This window comes from Brachionichthys hirsutus, chromosome 11, assembly GCF_040956055.1.
Source record: "Brachionichthys hirsutus isolate HB-005 chromosome 11, CSIRO-AGI_Bhir_v1, whole genome shotgun sequence".
NCBI classification, from domain to species: Eukaryota; Metazoa; Chordata; class Actinopteri; order Lophiiformes; family Brachionichthyidae; genus Brachionichthys; species Brachionichthys hirsutus.
In genome coordinates, this window is record NC_090907.1 from 1,969,671 (window position 1) to 1,994,721 (window position 25,051).

Genomic DNA, 25,051 nt, shown 5'->3' on the forward strand with positions numbered 1-25,051 from the left:
GGTGGTGGTCTGAGGAACTTCACGTGAATGAGACCTGAAGGTGTCTGCTTCTAATGGACATTCCTTCTGTGTGGGCGGTTCTGTTGGCTACACTAAAGTGTGAAGAGGCTAATTGATGTTTGTCAGCCGCCTCAGAGCGGCTTCCAGAGCAAACCGGGGCACATTCCTCCAGGATCTCCATGGCAGCTGCACGGAGTGACTCCACAACGCTGCGTCCCTCCCCAGGGGAGCAGTCATGCAACATGGACAGACTGTCTTGGTTACCCAAAGCTCAGATCAGTGAGCTCGGGTCTCTGGGGAAACTCCCCCCCCCGAGCGCAGCCTGCGGAGTCGACGGCGAGCCGACATCCCGCTACCTTCAGGAAAAGAATGAGGCAGCCAATTATTAACCAGGACCCCAGGGTGGCTGGCAGAGGAACACGAGGACTACTGGAGCGTATCGCCAACCACAGAGTGCATGTCTGTGTGCACGAGGATTAAAGGCAACTGGGCTTAAATGCATGCGTCCAACAGATGTCAAGGGTGAAGGAGGGTTTGTTTAACCAGCATTCAGAGTCGTAGGGAAGTAAAAACCCACCTAAAGTCTGTGCACGTCTCTCCCTGTCTATTTCATCCCAACCGATCAGGACAGACGGCCGCCCACTCAGAGTCTTAGGTTCTGTTCAAGGTTTCTACCTGTTAAAGGGCAGTATAAACCCACCTAAAGTCTGTGCACGTCTCTCCCTCTCTGTCTATTTCATCCCAACCGATCAGGACAGACGGCCGCCCACTCAGAGTCTTAGGTTCTGTTCAAGGTTTCTACCTGTTAAAGGGCAGTATAAACCCACCTAAAGTCTGTGCACGTCTCTCCCTCTGTCTATTTCATCCCAACCGATCAGGACAGACGGCCGCCCACTCAGAGTCTTAGGTTCTGTTCAAGGTTTCTACCTGTTAAAGGGCAGTATAAACCCACCTAAAGTCTGTGCACGTCTCTCCCTCTCTGTCTATTTCATCCCAACCGATCAGGACAGACGGCCGCCCACTCTGAGGTTCTGTTCAAGGTTTCTACCTGTTAAAGGGAAGTGTTTCCTCGCCTTCGTCGCCCGTTTTGTGACAAGTTGGGTTCCGTCTTTCCCTGCTACACCTGTACAGTGCCTTGAGATAACGTCCTGGTACGATCCGGCGCTACGGAATTACAAATGGGTTTAATTGTATTTTTAACGTCTCTCTGGGATCATTTGTGCTCCAGTTTGATGAAACATTTCGCAAATAGAAACTTTTGTTTTGGGAAATGGTCGTGCATTCAATAAAAAGAGGAGAATAAACCAGCCTTCCTCTGTCCGTCCAGTCAAGGCAGAGGCCTGCTCACCTAGAACCGGGTCCTGTCCCAAGGTTTCTGCCTGTTAACCCTCCACCTGTGGCCGTAGAGCCGGCCGGTTTTCAGTATTATTACCGTAACCCCGTAATTGATCACCTTTGAGATGTAGGATTATTTCCCGTGAATCAATCACAGGGCGGAGCCAAACGTTCGTCGTATGTTTGATATTTCATATTTACATCACCGTCTGACCCAGTGGTTCTGAACCGGGGTTCTAACCCTCACACGCGTCGCTGCCAGAGAGGAAATGCTTCGCTGACACTACAGAGGCCTGTCGGTACAAAAAAACAAAACCCGTGGCTACAACGGTGGAAAAAAAAAAAAGCTGCTCCCAGTCGGGAGAGCAGCAAGCTTAGGCATGGCTAGCTTCAAACAGCGAGGACAATATGTTGGACGGGGGGTGCGATAGGGGGGGGGGGGGGGGGGGGGGAACAATGGAGCCCATTCAGCTGCAGAAGGTCAAAAAGTAGGGGTGTGACTGATTAAAGACAGGCCAGCGTTCTACAAATGCTAATAGCGGCTTGGCTGTTCTCTGCGTGGAGGAGAGGAAGTAATAAATAACGTCGGTTCCCTGCTAAACGGTCGTTTCACTTTCTGCGTAACGTCCCTCAGACGGATCGCCCCCCCCCCCCTTAACGCCGAAAGCATTTTATATTCCCCACCTTTGAGAGCTCCCGTCCCGCGTCGCACTGCCTGCAGGGCTTGCAGCCCCCGAGCCGGTCCTTGTACTCCTGCTCCCGGCATTGTTGGGTCTCCTCCTCGGCCCCCGCGGGAGTCTAAAGGGGACGGCCAATCGGTGGACGTTAGAGATTCCTGCATTTCAACACCGCAGGTGAAAGCAGATATCTATAATGGCTTTTTGGGGGTCCACCCCCCTCCGTTTTGGACTCGTCTTCATGAGATGAAACTTTGATGAGTCTTGTGGTGAAACGGCAAGTCAAAAATAACAATCGGAGGCTTCTAGGTAGCCAAAGCAAGCAGGACAGCGCTTTGTGTAGCGGTGAAATGAGTGATATTTTACGGACACTGGAATGCTGAAAGCTTAAAAAAAAAAAACTTCTCGTAAACGGACCTCAGGCTAAGATTTGATGCCAAACATCTATTTTCTAGGTCAACAAAACAAACGTTCACGCTGAAAGAAAACAGAATTAAACGCTCTTTATAAATGTTTCAATGATTTTAACTCGTCAGGCAAACGGCGCTCCGAAGACTTACCAGAGCTGAATGTAAGACAAGCCCGACCAGGAGCAGCGAGGAGGACGTCTGGAGCGTCCGCAGCATCTTCATCGCTGTTTGGTTCGGTCTGAAGTAAAACAAAATACAAAATACAAAATACAAAATACACCACGTATTAAGTTTACCGTGAAGCGGCGAGGATTCGTCAAACCAAAGAAAACACGTCGCAGTCTTTAAAAAAATATGAATTTACAATCCAGAAGCTGCAGGAAGTTACTCTATAAAGGTGTAATAAAAGCAGGTTGTGGGCTGGGAAGGATTAAAAAATAACCGCGTGCACGTGCGTGCTGGAGCAGCGGGTAGCGCTTCCATGCCCTTGCATGAAGGTAGAAGATAAAAAGCATCTCATAAAACGCAGCTTAGGCGTTATCTCATAGCAGCCAATGGGAGCGCGTCTGCAGGCTGCGTGCGTGTCAAAAGAGACGCGCGCGTGACGTTATGGTCACTTTATTGGCGACGTCACTTGTAATTGACATTTAAGGACTCGAGATTTGCTTTTATGCTCCGTCATTAACCAAAGGTCCGTTCCGCGTGCGCGCGCGTTCATCTCTAGCGTGTAAAAATGATTACCGGATAAAACGCCGGTCTCGTCTTTACCTTCTGGAAAGAAGTGTTGTCCGGTAAAAGTCGACGGCAGACCGGTGTGAGTCCAGCACCGGTCCCGTTCACCGTGTCAGCGCCGGGGCCCAGCTGAACGCGGATCAGCCGCGGAGCGAGGACGCGCTCACATCAAAGGGGGAGGGAGAGAGAGAGAGGTGGGCGTGGCTTTACGGATCTGAAGCGCGTGTATCTGAGCTGTGATCAGTCCACAAGACATCAAAGCCGCGGAAGAATCACACAGGGGGGGGGGGGGGGCTGCAGGGTGTGACAGAATAAAGTTGTGATGTTTACAAGAAAATGAAGATAAAACAACAAGAATGAAAAATGTGCCACAAGAAAAGTCCTTTTTTATTTTATTCTTTATAATTGGAAGTCATAATATTCAGAAGGTCTCATTCTTTTACTATAAAATCTAAAACGTTAAAAATATTCTCATAATAGTTGAGTATATTAATGATACTTTTATGCTAATGTGTCGACCTTTTAGTTTTCCTACTTTTTTCAGTTCCTCCTTTCACTGGAGGTTCAGCGTTAATCTAAACTGGATTCTAATCTGCAGTATATTTAGAGGTTATTTGTTAATTAAAAGTTAATGGGGGGGGCGTTCAGGTCCATCGTCATGACCTAGTCCTAGTGGATCAGTGTTTGGTACTTTGTTTGTGTACCTTTTTGTATGATTTATTACATTACATGCCAAATAAATCCAGTCCCTTCCGGTAATATAACCCACTTTTAGCAGAGAGGTATTAACAGTGAAGAGCCCAGCATCCTTATAGTTAATCTGAATATAAATATAGAATAAAATATTATCATTAATACACTTTCAGTGGATTTGGTTTAAAGCGTAACATTTAATTTTTGCCCAGAGTTTTCTTTATGTAGTTAATTTGTGAAGATTGATTCCATAAAACCATGATTATATCCACCTCTAGCTAATAAAATGTACCGTGTGTGTGTGTGTGTGCGCGTGTGTGTGTGTGTGTGTGTGTGTGTGTGTGTGTGTGTGTGTGTGTGTGTGTGAACAAAGGCAAAGACACAGAGGACAAAAGTTCAGCACTGCAGTAAATGTGGTCGATTACTGTACATGTCCGGACATGTTGAATATGGATTCCAGGAAATCACTGTTTACTTTTTTAAAACGCAATTAGCTTTTTAATACATGCCGACTGAGGATTGTTAATAACTAATGCTATTACACATCTGTTATTACACAGCTGGTCTACGTTCATGATCTGCGTGGGTTTTGTTCCTGTTCATAGAAAAGTAGTTTCACATTCACAATTAAAAAAAAAAAGAAACTCACTGAATGTTGTTGTTTATTTCCTCTATGTTGAGGTCACAAAGTGGAGCACACGCCTTTACGCACCACTAACAGTGAACTCGTTAGGTAGTGCAGCAAGAGACGGAAGCTTTGCTGTTGGCGCCATCTACTGACAGATTTAGAGAATTGTTCATTTGCTGCAGAAAGTTCAGATCTGTTCTGTTTGTTTGACTGTTAGCAACACAATTCAAAACTTCACAGACAGATCTTGATGAAAGTTTCAGGAATTGTTGGGAATGTTACCAGCAACAGATGATTACGTTTTGGTGATGATCCAGAAGAGATCCTGGATTCTGGATCACTTTGAAATGTCCGTTAACATTGCAGTCAATGGAGCACCAAAATGTGTTCCTCAATATCTCGGTTGATTAATGACAAATGTTTGTGGGATTTGACACAATAATTTATGGTGGGAATCTCTATTCTATTCTATTCTATTCTATTCTATTCTATTCTACTTAACTCTACTATATTCTAATCTATTCTGTTCTGTTCTATTCTATTATTTTATATTCTATTCTATTCTATTCTATTCTATTCTATTATGTTCTATTCTTTTCTGTTCTGTTCTACTTGACTCTACTCTGTTCTACTCTACTCTAGTATATTCTATTCTACTATATTCTTGTATATTCTATTCTAGTATATTATATCATATTCTATTCTAGTATATTATATCATATTATATTATATCATATTATATTAATAGTATATTATATTATATTATATTCACCCATCCCACATCACCCCTTGGCTGCGACCCCCCCCCCCCCGAGCTTTAAACAGTTACTGTCTCTTTAAGAGCCCTGCGTTCAGCCCTGCAGCATCCAGCAGCGCAGAAGCGTTCTGACTTTAGATGTCATTTTCAGGCCTCTCCACTCACTAAAACTAAAGCGTCCAAACCGACCTCCTTTCTATTTGTGCCATCATTTCTAGAGGAGGCGGAGGCCCTCCCGCCGCAGTGCCGGAGATGCTGCACTGATGCTGCTGTTTTCCTGACGTGAGTATCTCTTTCCTCTTCAATGCGGCGTGAAGATGGAACGTGTATTCTGTATGCGATTTGCGTCAGATATGAATGAGCAGCCCAAACGGAGTTAAACTAACACTGGAATAATAATAATATTTAAAGAGAGCAATCAGCTTAATGGGGATAAAGCCTCCAATTAACGTCTATAAATTGATGTGCGCACTTTAGCTGATGCTTGATTGCAGTTTGACTTCAAGTCCCAGAATTCAGTGGCATTCAAGCTAATCAATGTAATGTAGCTGCAAGAAGTCACTCGTGAAAACAGACTATATTTCACATCACCGCGATTCCACTTGGAGTCTGCACAGAGCTAATTACCATAAAAGACCATTTGGCATCGTGACAAGAAGTCCAATAAATAAGTGACAAAGTAAAAAAAAAAAGCAGTAAACAATTTAACAAAAAAATAATTATCTTAAGGAATTGATATTTAATATCCTTATACTAAGAAATTAATTATTTATGTACAGTTTAAACAAAAAAATTTAATAAGTGCTTCAACTCTATAGTGTCTGCGTGTAATATCCCTTTTCACCAATCATAATTTTCGATAAGGCTTTGCATCATAGTCTCCCTTTTCTGTGGCTGAACTACTTTGTAATTCTTACAAAGAATAGAAAATATAATCATAATAAGCCAGAGAAGTGAGTGAGTGGAGGCCAAAGCGAATCATTTACATGTGACGCTTTTATTAGGAGTGGATGTGGAACAAATGGAAAATTAATTTCAAATTATAATCTGACTTTTATTGGTAACAAAAACAAATAAGCATAACGTAAACAACACCAAATAATAACATAAGAACTTTGTATTTCTACAAGTTATCTCCTTATTGGAGGCGAATATAGCCGAGAGGAGAGCGTCAGTATAACACGCATGCGCAAATGAAACAGCGCGTTACAGACTTAAAAGAGGCTTATATAAAACGAAATAAGACACCTAGACGACAAAATGTATTGATTAATTTTGGTAGCACACCGCAGAAGAAGAAACAGGTAATCGAGACCGCCGGGTGCAGATGACGAGATTTAAGACGACACGGAAGTGTGCGGGAGTGAATCATCTCGCGTCGTCTTTGGAGGTTCGAGCTCGCGCGGTGTAATTCTTTATTATTAGAGCGGCGCCTTTGAAGGAGTCTTTGAAGGTGGCTGTTGGTGGAGGGGATAACTATTGTTGTTGTTGTTGTTGTTATTTCCAGGAATACAACCTACAGAGAAATGTACCGGAGGACCGTTCGCGGCGGAGGAGTATTCCTCCGCGCAGTGCGGAAGATAGTCCCATGAACGTGAACGCGCTGGGACGCAAACCCACAACGAGATGACCAGCTGTCCGGACCCGTGGTAGGTTCAATGCCCAATATTGATCCTGATATTGATCCCACCGCAGCTTCAGCTTGTTCATTGGCTGAGAAGCACAGACGCAACGGGAATATCACTTTCCTGTGTGTGTGTGTGTGTGTGTGTGTGTGTGTGTGTGTGTGTGTGTGTGTGTGTGTGTGCGTGCGCTCGCGCGTGTGCGGCATTTATCCTTTAGATATAAACTCATCTTTTCAACCATTCTATGGTCAACCGACCCCCCACCACTATTACTAATTTTAGAAATATGGCAGACGTATGATGGGGGGGGGGCAGCTGTCTTGAGGATTAAATCAATCGCCTTTGTACGTGGGGGGGGGGGGGGGGGGCTCAAACCTGTCTGAATGACACTAGTGGAGCGGAAGCAGGTGGACCTACTTGGTGTCCGTTCTCATGTTTCTAAACTTTGATCAATAATGACTGTAAGAAAGACTGGAGGGTTTCTAGGATAGATTCCTATAATGATCGTAGCAAGGCACTCGGCAGAGATCGTACACGTCCAAACCAAAGGCTAAATGTCCCATTTTAATGACATTAAAGACGTCTGCACCGTCAACATGGCTGGATCCACGCCTTCTCCCAAAACACAATCTCATCGGAAGAGCTAAATCTTTTTTTTGAATTTTGAAGGATGTTTTCCATGACGACCATTTTCAGCATTCTTACTTCCCAACAGGCAAAGATGTAACCTTAACATCAAACTAACGTTGCACGTGTAATTCCAAGGTTGCCATGGGTGACAGTTTGCCACGAGTACATTGGCTTCCGGTCGTACCAGATCTCTCCCTTGACGACAGTCCAAGACGTCAAACAGCTGCTCTACGAGGAGACGAGCCTGCCTGTCGGGGAGCAGCGACTGACTCACGATGGGAAAGAGGTACGCCCCCCCCCCCCACAGATTTGAACGGCATAGGCAGAATATTGCCGTCCACGACGGTGGATAAGAAAAGGAACTGGGAAGCATGGTTTCTCTCCGTCAATGATCTGTCTGTCTATGTAGAACCCGGGTTTATCTATTGAATGCGCTGCCTGGCGTTAGATAACCTGAGCTGACCCCAGTCTGCTGCTCAGCTGATGGACACCACCAGGTGATAGTCGGCTCTTGGCAGCGCCCCCATGAGCTCATGCACAGAAATCGGCTGCAGCCAACACCCACAAACTGATAGCACGTACATGCACAAGGTCAAAGCCACAACACTGATTTAGACTAGGAGAGCACTGGGAGAGCGCAGACCTCCGCCAAGCACCTCAGTCCCCCCTGTGTTGTGATTTACAACAAACATTATTGTCCTACATTTATTTTTATCTATATTTACAGATTCCTTAACCATGAAAACAAAACCTTTATCGATTGGTTTCACATTTATTTTATTATTTCGTATTAGTATAGAAGTTATTCCCTGACTTCTAAACTATTCTATTCACTGAGCCAAGAGTGTTCTTATGCTTTAGGAAAATGTTAAAGGAAAGTTTAGCTTTTTATTGAGATCAGTTGAAAAATCTTCCTTGTAAATATCTGTCTATAGATGCTTTCTGTCCTGAAGCCGAATGGGGAAAACATTTAAGCCGAGGGTTTGGCTCGGTTGACGATGAAACACAATGATATGCAAAGACTGCCGAGTGCAGCCGAGCCGCTGCAGTGTCACCTTGAAAAGCCTCCAACGGCAGGGCAGCAGAATCCGAACTGGAACCAGCTCCGGTTCGCTGCTACATCGATCGTGAAAGGTCCCCTCGGAAGAGAGGCTGTAATAATGAGTGCAATAAACCTGCCCAAAAGATTTAGTGGGGGGGGGGGGGCTAGAAGTCTGTTAATGTCTCATAACATTTATAGTCAGTTGTACATGGATTAAATGAAGCTTTATGGATGCACTGGGTGATAAAATAGTTTATGACTGTTTTTTTTTTTATTGTTCATAATAACATCTTCTGCAACACAGATTCAGTCCAAATGAAACCGCATCAATAACTGAAGAATCTTTTATCAAAATGTGTTTTTTGTTGAGATTTAATTTGTTTGATTGCTCAAAAGAATTTGACCTCTTCAGAGGCGCAGTTTGGACGTGTGACAAGTTTCGGGTTTTCTCTATATAATCGAACCCCTCTCAGCTTCATGATGGCGTGCGGATCAGGACCTTGGTACCCGATGGAAGCTCAGAAGTGTCCGTCACACTGGAGGGCAGAGGCCTTAGAGGGGGAGGTAGGACCGAAAGCAACTCATCTCTGGACAATTAGCAGGTCCTACAATTGTGTTCATTATTCAGCTCGGCTTTCACAGGAAGGTTTGGACAGACGACGCCGCCGCTCGTTGAATTTTTGAAAGATATTCTGAGGAGGTATCCCGAGGGTGGACAGATTCTGAAGGTAAATGTGAACACGCATTGCCAGTTGACATTCATCATTGATAAGAAACACATTTTGAATCGCTGATTTGTGGATATTGGCCTGATACCTGTCCCTCGAACAGGACAAGAAATGGAAAAGAAAACCAGGACATGTGTGTCCTTCGACACACATTTCTTGAATTTTATTCTGAGCACAGTTCCCTCTCTATCTGCTGTTGCCTTAACAAGCAGCTATTGTTGAGATTTCACCCAGGCAAAGACTAATGAGGAACACAGACGTCATGGGATCAGGAGTGGATATTTGTTGAACTTGCACGGAAACAGAAGCTTTGCCTTTGGCTTGCTGTCTTTAGCTTATATCACCAAACACGGTAGGGACATTGAGTATGCATGCGTTTTATTTTGAAGGAATTGATTCAAAATGCTGAGGATGCTGGAGCCACGGAGGTAAAGTTCATGTACGATGAGACAGAGTATGGAGTGGAGTCGCTGTGGTCTCCTGACATGGCTCAGCATCAGGGTGAGTAGTTACAGGAAAGAAATGACCGTCCCAGGATAGCTCAGCAAGTTCTAACGCACTCCATTACAGGTACGGCGCTGTACGTCTACAACGATGCCGTGTTCACTGTGGAGGACTGGAATGGAATTCAGGAAATCGCAAGGAGCAGGAAGAGAGAGGATCCTTTGAAAGTTGGACGTTTTGGGATTGGCTTCAATTCCGTGTACCACGTTACAGGTGAGGCGTGTCTTGAAATGCTGATTTACAATTTCAGTTGTCCAATATTCACTTGCAGTACAAAGAATGGCCACAGGGGGACTCTGTCATTAGAAATCCTGGAATGTTATTACTTTAAGATTTGTTTGCTCTATAAATGTGATAGAGTATTTGAAAAAAAACATCATATATTACATATAATTGCAATTATAGAATATATAAAAACAGTGTTTAGATTGTCAGTCATTATTTTTGTGTGTTTTTTCTTCTCAATGTTTAGATGTTCCCAGTATATTCAGCGGAGACCAGATTGCCATGTTGGACCCTCACCAGACCCTCTTTGGAGTTCATGAATCTGGACAATGTTGGAATTTGAAGACGGACACTAAGGAAATCACAGAAATGACTGACCAGTTTGCTCCTTACGTTGGAATTTTTGGGAGCTCTGAAAGAACCCTGAAGGACGGTAACTTTCCTGGAACACTGTTCCGCTTCCCACTGAGGCTGACGCCCTCCCCGCTCAGTGGCAACATTTACAACAAAGAAAAGGTCCTGGAGCTGTTTGAGTCTTTCAAAGCAGACGCAGATACGGTGCTTCTCTTCCTCAAGAGTGTCCAGAAGATCTCTTTGCATGTCCGCGAATCCGATGGCACAGAGCGTATGTTGTTTCAGGTGACGGCAACAGAGAATACCGATAAGATGGAAAGACCGAATGCGCTGAAGACACTGGGTCAAGCTGTAGACGACTACAGTAACGGCGTTCCCAGTGCCATTATCACATGTGTCACATACCAAGTCAGCATAGAGTCTCTAGACGAAACAGCCAAAGAGTCTCAGAGGACGACGTGGCTGATTTGCAATGGGGTAGGGGGGAGGGGAATGAATGCCGAGTTGGACTCTCTGGCGGACGATTTGAAGTTCATGCCTACGATCGGCATTGCTCTGCCTCTCACTGTGACTAACGCAGAAGGTGACGGCGCCACATCTGGCTTCTCAGGACGAGCTTTTTGCTTCCTTCCCCTTCCCCCTGGGGAGGAAAGTGAGACGGGGCTTCCAGTTCACGTCAGCGGCTTCTTTGGACTCACTGACAATCGTCGGAGTATCAAGTGGCGGGAAGTGGACCAGTGGCGGGACCCGGCTGCCTTGTGGAATGAGCTGCTTATACTCGCTGTTATCCCTAGGGCTTACTTCACGCTCATCACTGACGCTATAAACAGGGTACAGACAAAAAAGGACCAAGACTTTCCATTGTCCCCTACAGACACCTATCGGGCATGGCCAGACCCTAAGCAGGTCAAATCCTATTGGAAACCCATTCTCCAGCCGCTGTTCTATGGCTTGCTGCAGCAGCAAATAATCTATTCCCTCAGTGAGAGCTGGATCCACGTGGACCAGGTGGTGTTCTCCGAGCTGGACACAGAACAGGACACTGCAGAGACTGTGATCAACTACCTCCAAAGCTCAGGGATGCAGGTGGCAAAGGTGCCTGTCGCCATTGACTTTGTCTTGGCCGACTACGCCACTGAGGGCACGGAAGTGAGGAAGGTTACTCCATCTTTTCTGCGGCAGGTGATCAGGAAGTACAAACACAAAGGTCCCTCACGGGAGAAACTGCTGCTGTTAGAGTTCGTGCTCAGTGACGCCAATTACAGCGACCTGATTGGACTGGAACTCCTGCCGCTGCAGGATGAGACATTTGCTGCGTTTTCGTCCTCTGTCAATGAAAAGGATGCAATTTACATTGCATCTGACGAATACCCCAGGTAGAGATGAAGTGTAAAAGTGTATTTTGCTAATTCAGCAGTATTTTCATTGGTCCTTAATGTGTCTTGTTTTCTGGAGGCAAATGTCAAGATCAATGAGTCTGTGAAGAATTACATATAGACATTATTCAGCCTTAAAACACGTGCGTGTAGAATTTGATTTTCTTTTCTTCGTCCTCAGGTGTCTCTACCCGGGACTTGAGGGTCGCTTTGTGTCGGAGAATATTAAACCTTCAGTAATGGACGGTCTGAAGAAAGCAGCCAAAAGCAGAGGTAATGTAATGCATTAATTATACATGTAAAAAATCCATCTATTTCTAAACACTCAGCACAAGTACAGACCAGAACATTTTTATTTCATGAAATGATTTCAGCAAATAACTTTTAATCTTAAGAACAGCTGAGAGTAAAGTTGTCCCTAAAATAATTTGCTAAGATTCACAGATTTAATTGTAATTTAATTTTAATTGTAAAATGTACATTTCAGTATTCTGAGGTTCAACCATGTTGGTGTAATGCTGGGACGCTTGACTCTCCTGTGAAACCAGAAAGGCATTACAGATACTCTAGGAGGAATAAAGGGACAGAAGAGAGATGTTTCTTTAGGTATTAAAAGTTTGGGTTTTTAATTAAACTGACCAAAATTCATCCCCAAACTCTAAAAATGTTTCAATTGACTTGCAGTGCAACAATTTCTGTGGGGATGCTCCGGTAGGTCTTTCAGAGTGCGTTACGTAATGATTGCCTTTATTGAACTTGAGTTAAATGCATGAATGTTAGTAGGACTGCAGACAGAAAACCGTAAGAGAAACCACTTCCAGACTTTAAGTGAAACACATTCATTAATCTGCAGCTTGTTATGTAATTTTTATTCCAGTATCTCATTCAGCACGTTGACTTGAAGTGTGACGTTGTCTCTTTCAAAAATGGTTTTCCTAACCCAGTGAAATTGAGTGTGTGTGTGTGTGTGTGTTTTGCCAGTATTTTTGCATGTTGACTCCAGCAGCAGTGCTTGTTTGTGCTGAAATACTGTTGCAAGTTTTAAAAGTTGATTATTCTTTTTGTTAATTATTTGTACTTGATATTTTTAATATCAACATTAAACATATTTATTTTTTGTAGTGTTCTTTAATTATTTGTTATTTCCAAAATAATAACAAATAATTGCCGTGTTGTATCATCAACTTTGTGTTGTATCTCTTATTATCTAAGAAATAATTTGTGTTTTTTTTCATATCTCAATGAGTTAAGCAAATTTGTCTCTAAAAAAACAAACAAACTTAGATGTTTAAAGTGTTTCAAGGTTTGACCAACAACACGTAGCAGGCTCTGTAAAAAATAACCTGATTTCCTTGTCCCTTATTCTGCTTTTTATTTCAACAGGACGACCCTGCACTCAGCTCCAGGGGCTGAGCCCTGACAGATCAGCTCGGCTCATCAAGGACATCCTATCGACAGCCTGGCCGACTAGAGACTTCGTTGTTCAATGGGAACCCGGAAACCGAGAGGTGAAGCATCCCCCAGTTTCTTGGTTGAAGATGATTTGGAAGCATCTCTACATAAATTTTGCTGATGACCTAAGTGCGTTTGAAGACATGCCGTTGATCCCTCTTGGACCACTCGTGGAAAACATGGAAATGGTTACGCTTCTGCGTCTCAAAACTCCATCCCCCATAGTTCTTGTGGATAAAGAAGAAGCGCTGCTTTCTGAAGCCCTTCTTGACATAATTGAAAAACTCGGCGGGATAGTGATGAAAAAGATGGATTCATGTTTGCGGCACCCTTTGCTCAAGAACTACATCCATCCGTCTTCTCCTGCTGTGCTTCTGCACATCATGGATAGATTGCCAACGCAGCGATTGTCCAGCCAAGTCTCTTCTTTCTCGGTCAAAGAGAAGATTACCCTCAGAAACTTTCTTGCAGGACTGTCTGATGTTACAGAGAGGGAAAAGCATACCCTCTTAGAGCTTTCCATTTTTGAGAAAGTGGGGATCTGCTCTGATGGTATCGCTGCATTCACATCGCTAAGAGGAGCTAGAGCTTTACATCACAGAGCCAAGTATCCGCCCGATGTAAAACTGTCTGTGAATCTTGTGGGCTGCTGTGATGAGGAATCAATCCGCCTCATCAAGATTCTAAAGGTACAACAAGTGAAAACAACAGAATGTTTGAAGACAATTATTCAGGATATTGAGAAGGGGTTCTACGCTACAGATGAGATAACCCAAATTATGCTTTGGGCACTTAAGCATTTGTCATTTCTAAAAAATGAAAACTCATCTGTGATTGGATGGCTCTCTGCTCTTAAATTTATTCAGCTGCCTTGTGGGAAGTCAGTTAAAGCCTCTGATCTTTTTGATCCTGAGCTTGAGATTTTACAGAATCTGTTCTACAATGAAGAGAGAACCAAGTTTCCCACAAGTACGTTCACATCTTCCCCTGATGTTCTTCATTCACTCAGACAGCTGGGCCTAAGAAATGAAGTACAGCTCAGTGAAAAAGATGCACTCAATGTGGCAAAGAAAATAGAGGAGTTGCAAAGCGACAAGGACCCTGAGTGGGAGCTCATAATCAAAAAGGCGAAAACACTCCTGCAAATACTAAACAGACAAACCAAGCTGGTAAAATCAGCTGATGCTCAAACATCATTGCTCAAAATTAAATGGGTGCCTGTCTGCAAAGAAAGACCTCTAACTTACCCCAAATCCCTTGCTTGGGTTGGAGATGCGCTCAATATCGGCTCTTTCGCTGAGATGTGTGACATATCCCATGCAGTTCTTGTAGGATCTGCAGTAGCGTTGGTTGAACACACATCGGCAGGAATGAAGAAAGCACTGAAACTAACTGTGGCACCACAGGTGGATCAAGTACTACAACACCTGAGAGCGGTAAACGACTGGCACAAATCTCAGGCCTTTACCACAGAAGACTGGTATCAGTTCCAGCAGATCTTGTTTGAGATTTACGGTTTCATGCAGGCTCATCTTGAGGATGCCAGAGAAGCAATGAAATCATTGCCTTTTGATTGGGTGTGGACAGGGAAGACATTCTCATCACCTGGCCAGACTGTCCTGAAGCCCCTCCCTGATCTTGACCTGCAGCCTTACCTCTACTCTCTACCAAAGACAATTAGGAAATTTCACAAGCTTTTCAAGTTTTGCGGCGCAGTGGAAGAGGTCGTCCCGAGCCACGTGCTCGAAGTCATCGACACCATCCGACAACGATGTGAAGAAGAGATTACCAAAGACGAAGGTAAACATGATATCCTACTCTTGATCAACATCCTGAGATGGCTGTACAACAGCCAGATACCTGTCGACACCAAGATGCATGTGCCCATTCTGTGCTACAAGGACCCAACCAAACTAGCAATGAAGCCCATTCATGAATGCACCTACTGTGACATCAAGGTTGACGATTTGAACGACTTACTTGAGGATGGGTCAGAGCCCATTATACTAGTCCATGATGACATCCCCATGAAAACCGCAGAGTGGCTGAAGGTGCCATGTTTGAGTACAAGGTTGATAAACCCAGAGAATCTTGGTTTTGAACAATCAGGCCAGCGAGAGCCTCTAACAGTCCGAATAAAGAACATCTTGGAGGAATATCCATCTGTAGCAGATATTTTTAAAGAGCTCCTGCAGAATGCTGACGACGCAAGTGCAATAGAGTGCAGTTTCCTCATTGACATGAGAAAAAACACCGACATCCGAGAGAATCTCCTTGACCCCGGCATGATTGCTTGCCACGGGCCTTCCTTGTGGTCCTACAACAACTCTGTATTTACAGACACAGACTTTCTGAACATAACAAGGTTAGGTGGTTCAATGAAGAGATGTGAAGCTGACAAAGTCGGAAAGTTTGGCTTGGGCTTCAACTCAGTTTATCACATCACTGATATTCCCGTCATAATGAGCAGAGAGTTCATGATCATGTTTGATCCAAACATCAATCACATCAGCAAGCACATCAGAGACAGATCTAACCCAGGGATCAAAATCAACTGGAGCAAACAACAGAAAAGACTGAGGAAATTTCCCAACCAGTTCAAGCCTTTCATTAATGTATTTAATTGTCAGCTTCCTCTTGCTCAGGACTCCCCGTATAAGTATAATGGCACACTCTTCAGGCTCCCATTCAGAACAGAGCAAGAAGCCTCACAAAGTGAAATCAGTAGTCTTTACTACAACACTACGGACATCTATTCACTCGTCGATGAATTCAGCATCTGTGGCCACCGATTCATTCTGTTTACTCAGCATGTTGGAAGTATGGTCTTAAAATATTTGAAATATGAGGAACCAAATCCAGCTGGAGCGCAAGACGTCGTCACCATCAACAAAAGTGTGTGGTCATCCAAAGCCTCATACGGACCACTGAGTATCTTGAAATCTGCGGCAAAGCAAATGAAGAAAGTAGCGAGTACCAACAGAGTACCCGCTGATGTTCCAAAGTCTGGGTGCATCATACGCATAATGGTGGAGGAGTGCCACAACGTGTTCAAACGCATTGTCGATCTCCACTCGCCGCTGTTCAGAGGCTCGGAGGAAGATCCTAACCAGTACTTTGAGATGGCTGCCAAAGGCGGTCAGGCAAGAAGACTCACGGATGAGATTCCCCAAAAGGCAGTTGAGGCCACAAACTGGCTCATTTGCTCATGTATGGATGTAACTGAAGCACTTAGGTTTTCCTTAAGTGACAGCGGAAAGAGACTAGGATTAGTACCTTGTGGAGGAGTGGCCGTTCTTCTCGCAGAGGAAGAAAGTCACAAATGGACAGTGAAGGTGAACGCCAATGCAATAGGAGAGGTTTTCTGCTACTTGCCTCTCAGAATCAAAACGGGCCTACCAGTCCACATTAACGGCTGCTTCGCTGTGACATCCAACCGGAAGGAGATCTGGAAGACTGACACCAAAGGACAGTGGAATTCTGTATTCATGAGGCACGTCATTGTTCAGGCCTATTTGGCAGCACTCACGATGCTGCGGTCGATGGCTGAAAGTGGAGAACTGCTCGACTACAACTATTATGCAGCGTGGCCAGATCCAAGTCAGGTGCACGATGACTTCACACTTGTCAGCCAGGGTGTCTACCAAGAAATAGCCAAAGGAGGTGACGGTGACCACTCAAAGGTTTTCTCAGATGGCAAAACATGGGTGTCAATCAATTATGTCAGATTCCTTGATGATGCCTTACTTTGTAGGCCAGACATTGGTCCTGCCGCTTTCAAGATATTTTTGAAATACCTCAAAAAGAGTGGGTCACAAGATCTCTGTGCCGTTGAACTGCCTGACTGGGTGAAGGAGGGGTTTGATGACGCTGGATGTAAAGGGAATTTGATGGAAAACACTCTTACGGAGAAGCAGTTCTTTTCAGACGTCTTTTTCCCTCACATCCTAGAAATTGACAAAGAGCTTCGAGATCCTCTAATGCATTATGTCTTGAATGAGAGACTCGAAGATTTTGCAGCGATCCTGAGGGTTGCTCCTTGTATTCCGTGCTCTGGTCCGCATAAGGAACTGGTTTTACCTTCCAGACTCATTCACCCGGAGGGAAGGGTTGCTAAACTCTACAACACTGGTGATGGAAGATTTCCTGAAGGGACTTCTAAAGACTACCTTAACCCTGTGTGTTTGGTTAAGCTTGTGCAGCTGGGCATGGTTAAAGATGATCTGTCATGGGAAGACCTGATTGAACGCGTTCAATCAGTTATTGATCTAAATGTAAATGATCACACAGCTGCATGCTTTCGTAGCAGCATACTACTCAGTCTCATCGATGAAAAACTAAAGATGAGAGATCCGGGATCTGCAGATCTCTTGCAAAAGCTACAGGATATTAAGTTCCTTCCGTTCCTGACGAGGCCTGCTGGTTTCTCATTGCCATGGCATGGGAACAACTTTTCCCCATCGGCAATGTTCTCAGCAAGAGAACTCTTCACAACTGAACATCAGGACACAGTATGTCTTATGAAGCCAATTCTGAATGAGAACTCTCCATCTTTTAAAGGTTGTGGTGCAATCTCGTTGGCTGTGAAAGACTGCCTTGGTCTAATAAGAAAGCCTTCAGTTGAACTGGTCATCAGTCAACTCAAAAAACTGTCTCAATCATTTGATGGAGTCACATTATATCAAGAAAATATAACAAATGCCTGTTACAAGTTTCTTCACGAGGAAATGCTGCAGGATGAGAATGCAAAAAGACAAATAACCGCAGAACTGAAAGCATTCAATTCCATTCTGGTGGAGAACACGTATGTCAATCCTGTGAAAATTGCTTTCCACCTGAATTTTGATGCTACTCCACATCTTTATCAGCTGCCCAACAAATACAGAAACAGCTGTCGTGAGCTGTTCGAAAATGTCGGAGTGCAACACAGCTTCTCTGTGGACGCTTTCTCGGCAATTCTTGAAACCATGAAGCAAGACTGTGGACGAAGGGCACTCACCGAGGAAAATTTTCAATTGTGTCGCAGAATCATTAGTGAAGGAATATGGAGCTTGATACGAGACAAGAATCAAGAATCCTGCCAAGTGAATTACAGCGGGATTCTGTTACCTGACTCCAATCTAACATTGCAGCCATCGAAGTCACTGTGCTACAACGACTGTCCTTGGATCAAAGTCAGAGACTCCTCTGTGAAATACTGTCATGGGGATATTCCAAGAGAGGTTGCTGTGAAATTAGGAGCAGTCCCAAAACGTCACAAAGCCTTGGAAAGGTATGCCTCCAATGTTTGCTTCACGCCACTTGGGAGTGAGTTTGGACAGAAAGAAAAACTCACAAGTAGAATAAAAAGCATTCTCAATGCTTATCCGTCAGAAAAGGAAATGCTCAAAGAGTTGCTTCAAAATGCTGATGATGCCAAGGCCACTGAAATTTCCTTTGTGTATGACTCAAGGATACACCCCACAGATAGAATATTTGATGATAAGTGGATCCCGATGCAAGGCCCTGCCCTCTGTGTATATAACAACCAGCCTTTCTCAGAGGATGATGTCAGAGGTATACAGAATCTTGGAAGAGGAACAAAGGAGGCCAATCCAGGCAAAACTGGTCAATATGGCATTGGATTCAACTCCGTCTATCACATCACTGACTGTCCGTCGTTCATCTCAAACAATGATATTCTGTGCATCTTTGATCCACATGCACAGTATGCACCAGGGGCCACATCTACGAGTCCTGGAAGAATGTTTAGAGAATTGGACTCTGACTTCAGATCTCAGTTTTCAGATGTTCTAAACCTTTACTTGGGATTTCATTTCAAGTTAGAACGCAGCACTATGTTCAGATTTCCCATCCGCTCGAAGGAGATGGCAAAGACATCAGAGATCAGTTCGGTCCCTGCGTCAAACAGAATGGTGCACAACCTCCTGGAGAAACTCAAAACTGATGGTGCAGAACTTCTGATGTTCCTTAACCACATGGAGAAAATATCAATCTGTGAAATTGATCACGCATCTGGAGAACTAAAAGTGCTTTATTCCGTGACCGCCAAATTGACAGACGGTGATCGGCTAAAACGCAAGCAGTTTCATGCCTCAGTCATTGATAGTGTGATCAAAAAGAAGCAGCTCACTGCTATCCCAGTCCAACAGATAACATACTCAATGGACATAGAAGACACTGATGGAAATTTAACCACATGGATGATCTGCAACCGATCAGGCTTCCCCAACATTGAAAATGTCTCAAAAAGTGTAGTTTCAGCTCACAAAAATGAAGACATAACTCTCTTTCCACGTGGAGGGGTAGCTGCATGTGTGAGCCACAACTATAAAAAGCCCCACAGAGCCTTCTGCTTTTTACCCCTTTCACTCGAGACGGGCTTGCCTTTTCATGTCAATGGACATTTTGCCCTAGACTCTGCTCGAAGAAATTTATGGAGAGATGACAATGGAGTTGGGGTAAGGAGTGACTGGAATAACAATTTGATGACATCACTGATAGCCCCTGCCTGCGTGGAGCTGCTGATTCAACTGAAGCGTAGATATTTCCCAGGTCCTGACCCCACCTTGACTGTCTTACACGCAACACCACTTCATGCTGTTAAAGATGCACTGCGGAAATATTTGTTCTTCTTCCCAGTCAACAGAATTGAAATACAACCAGATTGGTACTGCCTGGTTAAAGCAGTCTACAGTTGCGTCCATAACGACCTGAAGCGGCTGCTTCCTGTCGTCAGAGCTGTACACAATGAGAACTCTGACATCCACTCCGTCATTTACATTTTATGGGTGAATACATCTACCTCAAACAAAGGCAGAGCCTTTTTCGATAATCTACTGCAAGATGAGCTTCAGCACTTGAAAAACACAGAGTACAACATCACCTCAAGGAAATCGGTGGCTGAAAATATCTACAGGTTGAAAACCTTGCTTCTGGACATCGGTTTCAACCTGATTCACAGTTGTGATGAGACAGCAAATCTCTACATATGTTTGGAAAATACAGGAATACCGGTCAGTTATGTCACACCAAAGGACGTCCGAAACTTTCTTCACACTTTCTCATCTCCGGACACATCTTGCCATGTCGGAAAACTTCCTTGCCGTGTCCAACAGTCAAACTACAAGCTGCTTCATCATGTAAAGCTTTTAGTTGACTACTGCTTCAAAGATATAGAAGTGGATGAAATCAGAATTGAGGGCTTACCTTTGTTGATAACAATGGATAATATGCTGCAAGTGTTTGATTCCAAGAGACAAAAGTTCCTTACACCGCACCATGAGCTAATCTCATCAAGGAAGGAAATGTTCATGAATACAATGTACATGAGGTACAGCAGTGTCCTTTTGAAGAACAACATTGCAAAGATCTTTGACATAAGCTGCTTCGGTGACCTGCTAGGATCTGTTCTCCCTAAAGAGTGTCGAACAAGGATCCCCGTAAAGTGGAGAGACACCTTTGCGAGTGAGTCATGGCTGAAGAATGCGTGGAGCTTCATCAGTGAGAATATTGCTATTAAGGAGGATCAAATGGACACGAAACTTAGTTTCGACACAGTACTAGACATCCTCAAAGACTGGGCTTTGCTACCCGGAATCAAATTCATGGCAAGAGAAAAGATGGTTCTCCCTGAACATGATTTGCTTCTACCTCTGAGTTTGATGAGCATAGCTATATTTCCACATGGCCAAAATGACAAGGTCTTTCACATCCTGATGAAAGCAGGATGCATTCAGCTTGCAGTGAACAAAATCTGTCTCAAAGAAAATCCCATCATGCCTTTTCTGGCACAACACACAGCAAACATTGAAAATCCAGCGAGTGTTCTGAAAGCCATACAATACATGATAGAGACATCTGCATTCAAAGCAGCAAACCTGACCGACAAAGACTTTGAGGCACTTTTGTTGTATTTCAACTGCAACCTTGTTAACCTCACTCAACAGGATACACAGAGCTTAAAACGTCTCCCATGCTTTAAATCAGTGAGTGGGAAATACATAAGCATTGCAAGCAGTGGGGAAAACTATGTCCTCGCAAAAAGTATTCCTACTGCTGACATCGACAGATGGGCTCACACAACCTCCTTTGCCTATCTTGTTGACAATCCGCAGCTGAAAGAGCTGTTCAGCGTCCTTGGCTGCATGCCTATTGATGATTTAGAAATCTACCTTCATCATATCCTGCCTAAGTTTGAGAGTCTTTCCTATAATGCCAAAATTGAACACATTGTCTACTTGAAGGAGAGACTTTTGTCAATAGAAGAGGCATGCCAGATGAAAGATCAACTCTATGAGAAACTGGAAGAACTCTTGTTCATCTTTGACTACTCAAGCAGGCTCAGGCCAACCAAGTTTTTCTATGATGAGACAGAGAAAGTGTTTGAAGTTATGCTGCAGGCAAAGTCATTTATACCAAGTGACTTTTTCAGGAAAGTTGAGCAAGTTTCCAAACCCAAGAATGGAACGTCGTTGCACACCTCATGGATAGCCTTTTTGAGAAATATTGGTCTCAAGCACGAAGTGTCACAGCAGCAAATTCTTCAGTTTGCGAAAGAGGTCAGTATCAAATCCCAAACAGAGAGCTGGACCAAAGAAAAACTACAAATCATTGTTGATGTTCTCTTGAACCACATCTTCAAAGAGAGAGTGGACCTGTTCCAGGCTACCTTTCTCAAAGAGCTCTCAATGATACCATTCCTGTGTCCTGAGCGAGCCCCCAAAGAACTCATTAAGCTTCATTCACAGTACCAAGAGATGAGTGGAACACTACCTCTGATTCGCTTCAGTGGGTCTCAAGTGAATCCAAAATTCAAGCAAACAGAGATAATTCACTTGCTTTGGACATCTTGTCCCATTCTGCCTGAGAAAGCTACACCGTCAAGCATAACAGACCAGGAGGGTAGCACTTTGTCTGGACAGGAACAACTTGACCAAGTACTGAACATGTTAGGCGTCAACTTAGACCCACCATTGGAGAAAGTCATAAGTAACTGCAAGAACATCTGCAACATATCTCCTCCCGACGATGAAATGGTGAAGACCAGGAACAAGGTTTTAAAGTCAACATATGAGTTTCTCAATGCGGATAAAAGAGATTTCCGATTCCAGCTGCGTGGAGTGGCATTTGTCATGGTTGAAGATGGCTGGAAATTGCTGAAGCCTGAAGAGGTTGTCATCAATCTGGACAACGAATCTGACTTCAAACCCTACTTGTACAAATTACCTTTAGAACTCGGTATCTTCCATCAACTGTTCAAACCTCTTGGCACAGAAGACATTGTGTCAACCAAACAGTATACTGAAGTACTTTGGCGAATTTATAGAATTTCCGAGGGCAAGCAGCTTGACCCAAATGAAATGAGAACTGTGAAAAGGGTTGTTTCAGGACTGTTCAAGTCTCTCCATAATGACCCGGTGGAGATTCGGAAAGACCTCGAGAGCCTCAAGGATTTGATATTTTATCTGCCAAGTCACGATGGCAGATTAGCAAAATCCAGTGGCTTGGTTTTTGATGATGCCCCACATTACAAGAGTAGAATTCAGGGTAACGTTGGAGTTCAGATGCTTGTTGACATGAGTCAATGTTATCTGGGCAAAGATTACACCTTCCACACAAAGCTAATCATGCTACTTCCACAGAAACTAAGGCCAAGACTACTGAGCAGCATTCTTGAAGAGCAACTCGATGAGGATTCACCAAAAATGTGCCAGTTTGGAGCTCTTTGCTCACTTCAAGGTCGCCTTCAGCTGTTGCTGTCATCAGAGCAGTTTATCACTGGGCTGATCAGGATAATGAAGCATGAGAATGACACTGCTTACCTTGTGAATGAGGAAAAAGCCATACGTCTTTGCAAAGCCCTTTGTGAAGGACTGAAGGTGTCATGTTTTGAGAAACTCCAGACTACATTAAGAGTTAAAGGATGTAGTCCAATCCCAAACAGCCGCAGTGAAACACTTGCCTTCCTTAAGAGGTATGGGACAGCCGTGATTCACCTCTACATCCAGCATTCAGATAGCAAAGACATTAATTTTCTCTTAGCACTGGCAATGACATTGAAGTCTGCAACAGATAATTTGATTTCTGACACGTCTTATCTAATTGCTATGCTGGGCTGTAACGACATCTACAGAATCACAGAGAAACTTGACAATCTTGGGGTTAAGTATGACTCTACGGAGCCTTCCAAACTTGAACTGCCCCTTCCAGGAACCCCCATTCCAGCTGAGATACATCACACACTCCTCATGGATCCCATGAATGTATTTTATCCAGGAGAGTATGTGGGTTACCTCGTAGACTCAGAGGGTGGAGACATGTATGGGTCCTACCAACCTACCTATACATATGCTATCATTGTTCAGGAAGTAGGAAGAGAAGAGGAGGAAAACACAAATTTCCTTGGAAAATGCTTCCAGATTGATATTGGGTACAGTGAATACAAAATAGTCAGTTCCCTGGACTTGTACAAATTCTCACGACAAGATGAAAGTTCCCATGTGCGAGACACCAATGCTCCATCAACACCCACTAGTCCAAATGCTCATTCCTCTGGGCTACAAGTGATCCCTCCTCCTTTTGCCTGTAAGGAAAACCTCAGACCTCCCTCTCAGAAACATTCTCCTCAAAAGATCAAGCTCAATGCGTTGCCTGAAATTCTGAAAGAAGTGACATTAGTAATCGAACAAGCGTGGAAGCTTTCTGAGATAGAGAGAAAGAAGATAATTCGCAGATTGTATCTCAAATGGCATCCAGACAAAAATGCAGAGAATCTGGACATTGCCACAGAAGTCTTCAAGCACTTACAGAAAGAGATCAGCAGGATGGAGAAACAATCTATTGCTGACCAGCAAAATACAGATAGAACTTCAAGGAGAACTTACTCCACATCATCGACCCGCTTCAAGTCTGAGAAGTTCTCATATCAAAGGTTTTATTCTTCATGGAACCAAGAAGCAACAAATCACAAGTCAGAGAGGCAACAGTTCAGGGAGCATCATACAAGCTATGCTGGGTCGTCACACTCTCACCGATTCTTTGTACCCCCTACTTTCAAGACTGTTGGAAACCCTGTAGAAGCCCGCCGATGGCTGAGGCAAGCAAGAGCAAACTACTCCGCTGCGCGGAACGATCTTCATAAAAATGCAAATGAGTGGGTTTGTTTCAAATGCTACCTGGCCACAAAGCTTGCTCTGATAGCTGCCGACTACTCAGTCAGAGGAAAGTCGGACAAAGACGTGAAACCAACTGCTCTTGCCCAAAAAGTCGAAGCGTACAACGCCCATTTAGCAGGCCTTGCCAACGATGTTCAGATCCTGGAGGGATATGGCGTAGATGGCCTGAGAACCCGCTATCCTGACCTCCTGCCTTTTCCGCAGATTCCCAATGACAGATTCACGTCTGAGGTGGCGATGAGAGTCATGGAATGTACCGCACGGATTATCATAAAGCTTGAAACCTTTGTGCAGCGAAAAATGTAACGCAGCTTTTGGGACCGATGGCGATGAAACGACATGCATATGCTCAGCGGAATAGAGAGAAACACAGATAGTGTATATCACTTTGAATTAAGGTGGAAGAATGGAAGTATCCAGCTGGCAGCTTTTGTTACATATGCAGTTTCTACCTGTGAGGAAGGTGGTGTAGCCCCTGCATAGTAAATAACTGGAACGTCTTGGGCTGTCTCATTTTGCTGTAATAAATGTAAAGAAACCTGCGTATGCTATACATACAAATGCCTGAGCAATATGTTTTGTTTACCAAAGTTCCCTTACTTAGATTTAAAATATGCAGCTTTTTTACAATATCTTTTAAAAAATATATAGTCGTGCAGAAAATCTGATGAATGTAATGGAAGGATGTGCGTATGGCAAAAAAACT

At 43.9% G+C, this 25,051-nt stretch overlaps 2 protein-coding genes and 1 long non-coding RNA gene across 3 annotated transcripts in view; 2 read left to right on the forward strand and 1 right to left on the reverse strand.

Annotated features, from left to right (window-relative positions):
* The window catches only part of LOC137901657 (mitochondrial intermediate peptidase-like), an 11,909-nt gene extending 11,520 nt beyond the window's left edge, over positions 1-389 (forward strand). The window contains exon 19 of the mRNA XM_068745702.1: positions 226-389. Coding sequence (XP_068601803.1) covers positions 226-389 — 164 coding nt within the window. The remainder of the gene's footprint in view (positions 1-225) is intronic.
* A 1,629-nt stretch (positions 390-2,018) lies between these two features.
* On the reverse strand, positions 2,019-3,300 carry LOC137901081 (uncharacterized). Its single transcript, XR_011105695.1, has 3 exons — positions 3,191-3,300; positions 2,573-2,660; positions 2,019-2,133 (listed from the first exon to the last, which is right to left on the reverse strand). It is a non-coding gene; the product is annotated as an uncharacterized lncRNA (long non-coding RNA).
* Positions 3,301-6,858: 3,558 nt separating this feature from the next.
* Positions 6,859-24,843, forward strand: sacs (sacsin molecular chaperone). Its single transcript, XM_068745538.1, has 10 exons — positions 6,859-6,881; positions 7,623-7,773; positions 9,003-9,093; positions 9,172-9,257; positions 9,647-9,758; positions 9,828-9,974; positions 10,234-11,716; positions 11,898-11,989; positions 12,401-12,427; positions 13,100-24,843. Exons 1-10 carry the CDS (start codon positions 6,859-6,861, stop codon positions 24,649-24,651), a joined length of 13,764 nt encoding a protein of 4,587 aa, XP_068601639.1. The 3' UTR covers positions 24,652-24,843.
* Positions 24,844-25,051: the final 208 nt, after the last annotated feature.

Coding starts and splice junctions, on each gene's coding strand:
- sacs (XM_068745538.1), top strand. CDS start 6,859: ATGACCAGCTGTCCGGACCCGTG. Junction 11,990..12,400: donor GAAAGCAGCCAAAAGCAGAG/GTAATGTAATGC, acceptor ATTGACTTGCAG/TGCAACAATTTCTGTGGGGA. Junction 12,428..13,099: donor ATTTCTGTGGGGATGCTCCG/GTAGGTCTTTCA, acceptor TTATTTCAACAG/GACGACCCTGCACTCAGCTC.